The 12,347-nt window shown below is 35.5% G+C and overlaps 1 protein-coding gene across 2 annotated transcripts in view; it reads left to right on the top strand.

Moving 5' to 3' along the window:
* LAMA4 (laminin subunit alpha 4) overlaps positions 1–12,347 on the top strand; it is a 145,041-nt gene that overhangs the window by 112,635 nt on the left and 20,059 nt on the right. For both annotated transcript variants that reach the window (XM_058735002.1, XM_058735001.1), the window contains exons 23-28: positions 795–966; positions 5,532–5,663; positions 7,018–7,160; positions 8,690–8,828; positions 9,464–9,601; positions 11,231–11,364. In XM_058735002.1, coding sequence (XP_058590985.1) covers positions 795–966; positions 5,532–5,663; positions 7,018–7,160; positions 8,690–8,828; positions 9,464–9,601; positions 11,231–11,364 — 858 coding nt within the window. The remainder of the gene's footprint in view (positions 1–794; positions 967–5,531; positions 5,664–7,017; positions 7,161–8,689; positions 8,829–9,463; positions 9,602–11,230; positions 11,365–12,347) is intronic.

The following is a 12,347-nucleotide window of genomic DNA, read 5'->3' as shown; positions in this document are numbered from 1 at the left end:
TCACACACTCTCTTGCTCTCTCTCTCTCTCTCTCTCTCAAAATAAATAAACTTAAAAAAGAAAGAAATAAAACAGGTGAGCATAGGGGAATGGAAAGAAAAATAAAATAAGCGAAAAACGGAAAGGGAGGCAAACCAGAAAACAGACTCTTAACTATAGAGAAAAAATGGAGGGTTGCTGGAGAATAGTGGGTGGGGGGATGGGCTAAATGGGTGTTGGGCATTAAGGAGGGTACTTGTGATGAGCACTGGGTGTTACGTGTAAGTGATGAATCACTAAATTCTACTCCTGAAGCTAAAAATATAAAAAAAATTAAAATGATTCATTTAACTTACCTATAAATACTTCTCTATGTCTCCCATGCAAACGTTGGGACTTCATTTATTTTTTTCAAGTTTTTTACTTAAATTCCAGTTAGTTAACATACAGTGTAATATCAGTCTCAGGTGTAGAATTTAGTGATTCATCACTTACATACAACATCGAGCACTCATCACAATAAGTGCCCTCCTTAATCCCTATCATGCCCCATTTAACCCATCCCCCTGCCCACCTCCCCTCCAGCAATCCTCAGTTTGTTCTCTATAGTTAAGAGTCTCTTTTCTGGCTTGCCTCCCTCTTTCTCCCCTGCCCTCCTCCCCCTGCCCATGTTCATCTGTTTTATGTCTTAAATTCCACCTTTTTAAATACTGTAAGGTCCATGGAAGATGTCATGACAATGGGTTCAAAGGGCCACACCTGAAAAGCGTAATACAAATGGTGGTGCTCCTCTGATCCTTGCGTTTTTATTTCAGAGATAAACTGGCCTTCACTCAGAGTCGGGCTGCCAGCTATTTCTTCGATGGCTCTAGTTATGCCGTGGTGAGGGATATCACAAGGAGAGGGAAGTTCGGTCAGGTGACTCGCTTTGACATAGAAGTTCGAACGCCAGCTGACAACGGCCTCGTGCTCCTGATGGTCAATGGGGTGAGAAAAATAAAAGTCCTTTATCTTCTCCTTTATTGCCTTTACTTTCTGCTCTGTATATTCGTAGGAACCTGCCCAGGTTGAGTGTGTCATGCCTCCAAGCTGAAGGTTTAGTTTAGAAAGCAAAATTGGATTTCTTTTTCTTTAGGGAAGTGATGCCAGAAGTAAGTAAAAGCAGCCCTGAGATGTATTTCCGTGCACTACTTTTTGGGTTGTATATTAAATATAGCCCCTTTTAATAAACTGGGGGATTTTGCAGAAAATCAGCACCAAGATCTAGGTGAATAGTGTGTCTGCAGAAGTTTAGCACTGACTTTACATTATATGCCTTAATCAATAAAAGTAAATAAATAAAATTGCATGCTTACTATAAATATATAGCATTTCTTTATTAACGATATACATGAAAGTATGTAATGATGTATGTTATTAATGATTATTATTAATAATAATAATCCATATTATTGTGGATATATATTCAAAATGAGGAATAAAGACAATTTATATAAAGGTAAAATAGTGAATGAAAATAAACACAATTTTAAAATAAAGATGAAATAAAATAAAATTGTGTTCTGTTTGTTAACGATACAAATATTATTGTTAATGGCAGTGTTAATAAAAACAATATAATTAAATATGCTTATGTATTTTTGAAAGTCTCATTAATTCTTTGAGATATAGTGACTCAAAAGTCTTGTCCTAAGTCCAATTTATTTCAATACTAAGTTTAATTGGATGTCAAAACTGAACAAGATACCTCAAAAATAAAAATATAAGATGTGTATCATTGGCTATGCTTACTAAATCATGATACCATTTTTCAATCTCCTTCACTAATTGACAAAAGCTGTCTTGGAATTTGGCTGGTACATTTCCATCTTTCCTGATGCCAATTCTTGCTAGCTAATCAGATATTGCATCATTTTGTAAACTCAAACCAAAGAGCTTAAGACTATTAAAATCTTTAATTGAAAGATTTGTAAACAAGTTAGAAATTTCTTTCTAAAACTATTTCAATAGTGCAGATATGAGAGTTTTTATAGGTAGTACACATTGTTTTCATCAACAAATTCACTTAACAACAGAAAATTTGGGGGGCACCTGGATGGTTCGATCAATTAAGCGTCCAGTTCTTGATTTTGGCTCAGTCATGATCTCACAGTTTATGAGATGGAGCTCCTCATCAGGCTCTGAGCTGACAGCATGGAGCCTACTTGATATTCTCTCTTGCTCTCTCTTGCTCTCTCTCTCTCTCTCTCTCTCTCTCTGCCCCCTCCTCACTCGCACTCTCTCACTCTGTCTCAAAATAAACAAATAAACTTAAAAAAACAGAAAAATTTCCAAATATGTTTTTGAAAAATCATGTCTCCGGAGTGCAACTTTCTTCAAAAATGTTACTTTCTCTTCAGAAATCTGTTGCATTCCTATATACTAACAGTGAAGCAGCAGAAAGAGAAATTAAGAAAACAATCTCATTTACAATTGAATCAAAAATAATAAAATATCTAGGAATAAACTTGACCAAAGAGGTGAACAACCTGTGCTCTAAAAACTGTAAAACATTTATGAAAGAAATTGAAGACAACACAATGAAATGGGAAGACATTCCATGCTCCTGGACAGGAAGAACAAATATTGTTAAATTGTCTATACTGCTCAAAGCAATCTACATGTTTAATGTAATCCCTAGCAAAATACCAACAGCATTTTTCACAGAACTAGAACAAACAATCCTAATATTTGTATGGAACCAGAAAATACCCTGAATAGCCAAAGCAATCTTGAAAAGGAAAAGCGAACCTGGAGGCATCACAATTCCAGACTTCAAGTTATATTACAAAGCTGCATTGATCAAGATAGTATGGTGCTGGCACAAAAATAGACACATATATCAATGGAAGAGAATAGAAAACCCAGAAATAAACCCACAATTATATGGTCGATCAATCTCAACAAAGGAGAAATGAATATACAATGGGAATAAGACAGTCTCTCCAACAAATGATGTTGGGAAAACTGGACAGCTACATGCAAAAGAATGAAACTGGACCACTTTCTTTCACCATACACAAAAATAAACTCAAATTGGATTAATGACCTAAATGTGAGACCTGAAACCATAAAAATTCGAGAAGATAGCAAAAGTGGTAATGTCTCTGACATCCTCCATAGCAACATTTTTCTAGATGTGTTTCCTGAGGCAAGGGAAATAAAAGCAAAAATAAACATTGGGACTACATTAACATAAAAAGCTTCTGCACCACAAAGGAAAAAATCAATAAAACTAAAAGGCAACCTATGGAATGGGAGAAGATATTTGCAAACGACAGATCTTATAAAGGGTTAGTATCCAAAATATGTAAAGAACTGATACAACTCAACACCTGAAAAACAAGTAATCTAATTAAAAAACAGGCAGAAGACACGAATAGACATTTCTCCAGAGATGACATCCAGATGGCCAAAAAACACATGAAAAGACGCTCAATGTCACTCATCATCAGGGAATTGCAAACCAAAACTACAGTGAGAAAAAAAAAACCTACAAAATATCACCTCCCACCCATCAGAATGACTAAAATTAAAAACACAAGAAACAATAAGTGTTAGCAAAGATGTGGAGAAAAAGGAATCCTATTGGTGGGAATGCAAGCTGGTGCAGCCACTGTGGAAAACAGTATGGAGGTTCCTCAAAAAAATTAAAAATAGAACTACCCTATGATCCAGTAATCACACTACTGGGTATTTACCAAAAAAATACAAAAACATGAATTCAAAGGGATATATGCACCCCTATGTTTATAGTAGCACTATTTACAATAGCCAGATTATGGAAGTGGCCCAAGTGTCCATCGAGAGGTGCATGGATAAAGATGTGGTTTATATATACAATGGAATAAAATTCAACCTTAAAAAAGAATGAAGGCTTGTCATTTGCAACGACACGGATGGAGCTAGAGAGTATAATGCTAAGCAAAATAAGTTAGAGAAAGACAGATACCATATGATCTCATTCTTATGTGGAATTTAAGAAATAAAACAAATGAGCAAAGGAAAAAAGAGAGAGACAGAGAGAGAGAGAGAGAAACCAGGAAACAGACTCTTAACTATAAAGAACAAACTGAGAGAGGAGGTGGGTGGCAGGATGGGTGATGAGGATTAAGGAGTGCACTTGTGATGAGCACCGAGTGATGTATGGAATTGTTGAATCACTATATTGTATGCCTGAAACAATATAATACTGTTTGTTAACTACCCTGGAATTAAAATAAAAACTTCATAAATAACAAAAATTTCCAAAAGCCACATTCTCATGCATTGTTATAATATTCCTCCCTTGAAATTACAGAGAAAGTATTTTTTTAAGTAACTAGTAAATTTCATACCACTGAAAGACATTTGTCATCAGAAATGAAGGTCAACACATTTAGAATAATTCATTTTATAAAGAAAATGTGTAACCCTCTTTAAACGTGACAGCATTCTTAGTAATTTGCAAGAAGTAATCTGCAAACATCTGTGTCTCAAAAATATTTTCACATCACTGCATCCCCATAAAAAACCATTGTGAATATTCTATTATTTAAGTCTTCTCACATGTAAATCCATGTACCAAGGCACACATAAACTGCAATAAACTGCAATAGGCTAAAAGCAAAGAAATGGGTGAGGGGCCACCGCCAGCCTTCAAGTGTAAATCTCTACTCTCAAAGCCTCACATACCATGTGAAGTCCGTGAAAATCTGTCCAAAGGACAAAATGAAGGTCCAGAAAGATCCATGTATTAAATACTAAAAGTTAATTTTTTCCCTCTATTTTAGAGTTTAAAATGAGCATAAACGGAATTTGAAATATTTTCTTTCTTTCCCCCAATGAATTGTTTTCCACATCCCAGAAGTATACAAACCCCACTCAGGAGATCACTTTCTGACAAATAGACACTTTACCATAATACCTTGATTTTCAAATCCTTTCAATTCTTCTGTATATAAGCTTCCAAAACAAGAAACCCTGACCAGTAAATTATATGAGTGTTACAGAATTATTTTTAGGGCCCAAGTGTGTAATACTTTCATATTTGTTTACATAAATCCAATGTTTCCAAATAATACAGAAATGTCCTTCTTTTTCTTATATCTGTATTTGCTGACAATTTTTTAAGATTTTTTAGCAAACCTTGGGATTATTTTTCAGTGTTACCAATTTTTCTCTTAAAATGAAATGCAACTACATTTGCTGGCCTGTTACAATTGCTGAAAGTTTCCAAGATTTTTAAAAAGTCAACAAGGTAAACTTAAATTTGCATTAATTTGTAACGTGAGTAAGAAACAGGATATGGTTGTTTCAAATTATGTATAATATTAACTCTTTAGTATATTAACATGAGACGTAACTGCTGACGTGGATGGAGTTGCGATTTTAATTTTATAGTACAAATGTCATTAGACTTCCTTAGTTTTCAGTTTCAATAATAAATATTAGTGCTACTTCTCAAATTCAGCTAAATCTACACTTTTATAACAGTAGATGCCCACATCTTATTAACTTCTTTCTGTCCACAGAGTATGTTCTTCAGCTTGGAAATGCGCAATGGTTACCTACATGTATTCTATGACTTTGGATTTAGCAACGGCCCTGTGCATCTTGAGGACACGTTGAAGAAAGCTCAAATTAATGATGCCAAATACCATGAGGTACAATCATTGCAATCTGTGTTGTTTATTTTGCTTTGTTTTGTTTTGTTTGTACTTAGACCTATTGATCTAATCAGATGATCAAATGACATAGGTGGGAAAGTAATTAAACCGAGCACCTTCACATCTAAAGTTGTTTCGTCGAAGGACCCCAACCACACAACTCCAGGATGACATTTGCTTTAAAAGAGTGAATGTTTTTGTCATATCGATGTTTCTAATAAAAGAGTCACTGAAAGATTCATTTTAATTGCTTCATTGACCAAAAGTCTCTTCTTAACGTTCAGTGTCTTGATTACAATGGCACCCCCATAGAATTCTTTTATACGTTTGTCGAAAATGCCAGAGTGTGGACACAAAGGCCATTTTTAAATTTATCCTTTGAGCACTACTAAATGTAAAAAGAGTAGATAGTAAGCAAATAGAGAATTTCCTTGTAAACCATTTATCCAGAACTTAGAAAACACTAACACGGATTTCCTTATAAAGGGAGCCCACAAGGAATACTTACTCCTTAATCTTGAAACAGTTATACAGTATACTGATAATATACTTCATCTATTTTCATTAGCAACTACTCTGAATCTACAATTGGGTAAAATGTATAAAGACATATCTTTTAAGTTGAACCAAAATGCAGAGAGTAGGAGGTGGTATTTCTCTTTTCAGTTCAAAGCCCATGGCTTTCATGAGGATGGTTTACGATAGAGGAATATTTAAACTATTTCTCTAACTAGCATTTTTGCAGATTCATTAAATCTTTTCACGACGTCACACAAAAAAAAGGTACCCAGTAACATACACTTTAGGGTCCAAAAGGTAGCTATTAATAGTTTTTTCCTGAATCCCCTCAAAGGGGCAAAAGACAACACCTGGTCTCATGACAAAAGTATTTTTTGATCTAGCTTCTTCTTCATATGGAAATCTTTCTCCAGAAAATGTGAATTTCTGGTTATTTAAGTAAGACTTCCATATCTGTAAGAAAGAAAAATCTATTCCCCATTTTGTGAACAAACAAGCATGAGAACATGGAGTCCCAGCTGTTATAATCAGAATAATTAAAACATAGTAGTCTTCAAAAAGCTGATTATTTTTTAATGTTTATTTATCTGTTTACTTATAGAGAGCACACACATGAGCAGGGGGAGGGATGGAGAGAGGAGAGGAGAGAGAGAGAATCCTTAAGCAGACCCCATGCCATCAGCGTGGAGCCCCAGCACAATCCCATGAACCATGAGATCACGACCTGACCGAAACCAAGAGTCAGACACTTGACCTACTGAGCCACCCAGGCACCCCCAAAAAGTTCATTATTAAATAATGATCAGGACCTACTATATATTATTCCTCCTAGATCTCAATCATTTACCACAATGATAAGAAAATGATTTTGGTGGTTGACAGACGACATGTCAAGAGCATGGACAATGAAAAGATGAAAATACCTTTCACAGACATATACATTGGAGGGGCTCCCCCAGAAATTTTACAATCCAGGTAAGGTGGGGGTTTTTTGTTAAGTAGCTATTGTTTCTAACAATGTACTGGGCTGAGTATTCAACATCCAGAAGAGGTCTAGTAAAACTTTTAAAGCACTCCCACTTGCTACTTCTACACACATGCACAGGCACATGCACACACATTCATGCACCCTCATGACCTTCTTAAATTAACATCTTCTAGATGTGATCTGCAAGTTTCTTTAATTATTGTATTACTCTTACAACATAGTCTAAAGCAATATGTCTCATCTGCAGGAAGAAAGGCAGAGCATCTGTCCCTTTACTTTTGTTTTAGTCTTAAACCTCTTTGAACTCTCAAATAGCATCTGAGGATATGGAAATTTTTAAGCTTATCCAAGAGGTTATGAATCATGTATCATTATAATTTTATTCTCATGTATTTAAAAATTTAACTATCTCTTATTACCACCAAGTCATAGCATCAGACGCCCTTGAGACTGAGAGGCAACTTTAGAATATTCCAGTCCAATCATTCTCAATGCTGGTTCTCATTAGAATAACCTGGAGAACTTTTGTGAACACTCTAGCTTGTGACCACTCTCCAGAAATTCTAATTGGTGTGGGATAAGGCCCCAACCTCAAGCTTCCTTTACAAATTAGATACCCTCTTAGCCTCTTCAGCCATGCCACATGGGACTTTTAACCATTGTGGTTGCCATTATATATCCACTAATCTGTTAGTTAGTATGGTCCTCTATTTGTGATCTTGATGGAGCAAAATGTGTTAGGGCTATTACTCCTTAGTTTGGCCTGTGTTCATCCAAAATACATTGAGGCCATTGTAATTTGGTTAAAACTAGCTTCATAGTCATTCAATATTTAATAATATGTTAGGTATTAGGATTACAGTGTTGATCAAAATGCCGTCCCTGATCTCAACGATAAAGGATTTCGTACTAGCCTATTAATCCAAAGCCTAACATTCACTAAGACATTTCTCTAGCCTTAGCTGATTGCATTGCAAAATAGCCAAGAAGATGAGTTCATGACCCAAGTGGATTAATGGAAGACTGAATACCTGGGTTCAAATCCTAACTCACCTCTTGTGACATTAAAAAAAATAAAAAAAAAAAAGCCTTGATGTATCTTAGTTTCATTTAATAGGTTAAGCCATGTGACGTTGCCAAGAGTTGACCATTTTTTACCTAAAATATGTCCATTTTCTACAGTTCAACCTATTAATCATCTACAAAAGGGAAATAATAGCATTTCCTTCTATCTCACTGAATTTTTATAAATATGGAATGAGCTAATGTAAGTTAAAGGATCTTGAAAATTATAAAAAGGTAAACAAATTGGCTTGATGAAGAATAAAGCCATTCTATAAACAAAGATTAGATATTACTATGTGCTTATGGAAGAAACCATGAGAATATGAACAATTAGAAAGCTATTAAAGTGAGTATGAATAAAATCAAATTTCATATCCCACATGTGCAAGGTAACATCACCATCATCATCATCATCATCATCATATCAGTGAAGACTAATTTTCTTTTTCAGGACCCTCAAAGCACACCTTCCCCTAGATATCAACTTCAGAGGATGCATGAAGGGTTTCCAGTTCCAAAAGAAAGATTTCAATTTATTAGAGCAGACGGAAACCCTGGGAGTTGGTTATGGATGCCCAGAAGACTCTCTCGTAAGTACCAAGCAAAAGCTTTTTATTAAATAGACACACACACACACACACACACACACACACATCTTTTTTAATAATAAAAAATGAACAGACACAAAACTTATCATTCTCAAAAGCTGGAAAAGCTCTTTTCAGCTTCTCTGTGATTGTAGGTACATCTTGGGCTCCTTTCTGCCACCAGCAAAAAGAAGAATCATTAAGCTAGAAAGGCTTGTGGGAATTCCTCTATGACTTGCCCATTTGCTTCAGCTTTCAATGGGCTTCCAAAGCCCAGAGAGGCTGTGTAGGCATCTTTTCTCACTCAGGGTGGAGGATGTGCAGAAGCTGAAACCCCATCACACAGAAGGATGGTTAACATGCCTAAATTCCAGTATAACCCAGAAGTTAAAACATAAAATATTAATACTTCTATGTTCTTGGATTGACTACAGAACACTTGAGCTCACCTTCTAAAATTATTTCAAAAATAAAATAAGCAGAGGTTTAGTGACCCCAAGACCCAAGTGATTTATCTCTGAAAAGGTCATCACCAACATATACACTAATGGGCATGGACTTTGGTGTGTGGGAAATTGACATTTTAAGCACTTGATAATTATCTCAGACACTATATTCACTTTTTTTTGGCCACACAGATATCTCGCAGGGCATATTTCAGTGGACAGAGTTTCATTGCTTCGATCCAGAAAATATCTTTCTTCGATGGCTTTGAAGGAGGTTTCAATTTCCGAACGTTACAGCCAAATGGGTTACTATTTTATTATGCCTCAGGGGTAAGTATTTGTTTTTCCCTACAGGAACTTCCTTCTGATACTTGTTTTGTCTATTAACAGTACTATTTATGCACGTTAAAAGTGAATTGCAATTCAAATTAATTTTGACTGACATGAACACGCATAGAATGCTGCATTTCAGACACTTTATAATTATATATAGTGCATATCGGAAGTTCTGAACCTAGGATTTATAGAGCCACCCCTCAGGAGCTTATGGAGAAAGTTCAGTGCATCTATCGACCTAGGTCAGAAAAACTGAAGATTTTTTTAAAATTTTATTTTCTCAAACTAAAATTTAGCATTTTCTTCAGTTACAAATGTTGGCAACAAACCACAGTAGTATTTGCACAACCTGTTACTTTATCATTAATAGAAATAACAGGTATTTTTCATTTCGCATTATAGTTCTCACAGATATCTCAAAATGTCATTTTTGGCCATTGCTACTTTTAAATTACGGTAGTTATTAGATCTGCTGATAGATTTTATAATTTAATGCTTTAATAAAGAAGTGCATGTATTACTATATCACAGATTTATTGTTTTAATATTTTGAAACTGTATCTCAATGTAATTGGTTTCCTTTGTATTCCTAGATGTTTTGTTTGATGCATTTTAAAATGTTATTTTTGAAGGGACCTGTGTGTATCACCAAGCTTGTCAAAAGAGTCCATAGCACAAAAAAATGTTTAAAAAAAAACCCGCTGTGTATACATACAATTATGCGTGTGATTTAATTTATAAAATTAAATTCTTAGACTGGCTATAGAACACTTGAGCTCACATTCTCAAGTTATTATTTCAAAAATAAGATAAGCAGAGGTTTAGTGGCCTCACGACCCAAATGATTTATCTCTGAAAAGGTCATCACCAACATATACACTGATGGAGCAGGTCACAAGATAATTTATAAAAGCAGCTTTTACTTTTCATACTTATTTTTTTATATTGAATTGAATTTAAATCCCAAAGCACTTTGTAGGACCTCCCCCCCACAACCTGCTTCACATTACCATGGCTAGTTAAATAACACTTTCTGTCCACAAAAAGTAGTTATGTTGAAGGCTGTCCCTTCAACTGTAGAGGCCAATGCCCATATAAGGGAAGAGAAGCAAGATTATCAATTTACCAATATTTTAAACAATCAATAAGCACATTCAGAAAAAGAAATGGTAACTTCTGCTCTTTTTTATTGCTCTTCTGCCTCTATAGAGGAAAAGTAAGACATTTAAAAAGCCAAACTGGCAAATTACCCCTTGCCTGGTCGTCTAGCTACATCCCCAGGGAGACTCAAGTATTGCTTTTCCCAGAGGGAGACTGAAGACAGAATAGCAATGTCTGAGTTAGGGAGTTAACGAACACTGGGACAACTCTCAGCATGACAAAACACCAGAAATCTTCCATTCAGGATACAGGAGGGTCCTTTCTCCATTGAAATGTGCCTTATTTTATAGACAACACACCAATATAAGCAATAGAGTGTTCTGTTGTTTTCATAGAAATTATTTGACAAACTTCCCACTCGTTGTGTGTTCCTTTAAGCAATACCATGAAGTAGAAGTTGAAAACGTGTCCATCATCTGGATCTCCGGCCTCCCTACTTAAAAACCTGTGCTTGAATTTCAGTCAGATGTGTTCTCCATTTCGTTGGACAACGGCACTGTGGTCATGGATGTAAAGGGGACCAAGGTGCAGTCAGCAGATAAGCACTACCATGACGGGCTGTCCCACTTCGTCATTACCTCTGTCTCACCCACAAGGTACAGCTCCTCACTTTATACTCTTCCCACCAGACAGTTTTATTTATTTTATTTGCATGATTCTCTTGAATGACCACTATGAATAATAGCCTATTTTATTGCTTTTCTAGAAGAAAAATGGTAGAAGGAACAACATAATGCTCTTTTAAAAGGAAGTTTCTGTTAATTTTCAAGAGATGCCAAATAAACCACTATATAATTACTTCACAAGAATATAAGGGTTTTTTTCCACTGAAACCACAGGCTACAGACCTTCTTGGGGGAAGTATCTACACATAGTACTTCCTGAATGGATTTCAGTGTTTTGCACATAGAAGGAGATCAGAAAACATTGATTTCACTTGGATTTTAATTAAACAATTGAGGGGAGCCTGGGTGGCTCAGTCGGGGAAGCGTCAGACTCTTGATTTCAGCTCAGGTCACAATCTCATGGTTCATGAGTTCAAGCTCCACATTGGGCTCCACGCTGACAGTGCAGAGCCTGCTTACGATTATCTCTGCCTCTCTCTGTCCATGCCTCTCTCTATCTCAATAATAAATAAATAAACATTAAAAAATAATAGAAGCAAGAAAGCAAGAAAGGGAAAGAGAAAGAAAGAACTTTACATTTATGGCCATATTTTGAAAGCTCTAACTTTAGTTTTTAAATGTGTAATACTGAATTTCTTTTTTATAAGAAGAAAGCTTTCTAGAATAAGAAATAAATTTCTTGTCGTAGCAGCTGCGATTCTGTATCCATTTCCGTGGAGCCCGCCCATTACAAAAAAAAAAATCATTAATAAGCCTTTCTAGAGTCCATTTCCAATCACAATCAAAACCTTTCAATGTGCTTTTCAATGAAAACGGTCTCCTCAGATGTGATTAAATAATCACCATGAGTTATGTTCTGTCTTTTCCACCTCCCACCCCTCCCCACAAAATGCTCATGACTAGTCATCTGAACTTCTTGTTTTTAGAGGTCTAGAGAGACTTTTCTGCATATC

The sequence above is a fragment of the Neofelis nebulosa genome, chromosome 6, assembly GCF_028018385.1.
Source record: "Neofelis nebulosa isolate mNeoNeb1 chromosome 6, mNeoNeb1.pri, whole genome shotgun sequence".
NCBI classification, from domain to species: Eukaryota; Metazoa; Chordata; class Mammalia; order Carnivora; family Felidae; genus Neofelis; species Neofelis nebulosa.
The sequence above is the reverse complement of the archived record's forward strand: the minus strand, read 5'-3'. Positions and strand labels throughout refer to the sequence as shown.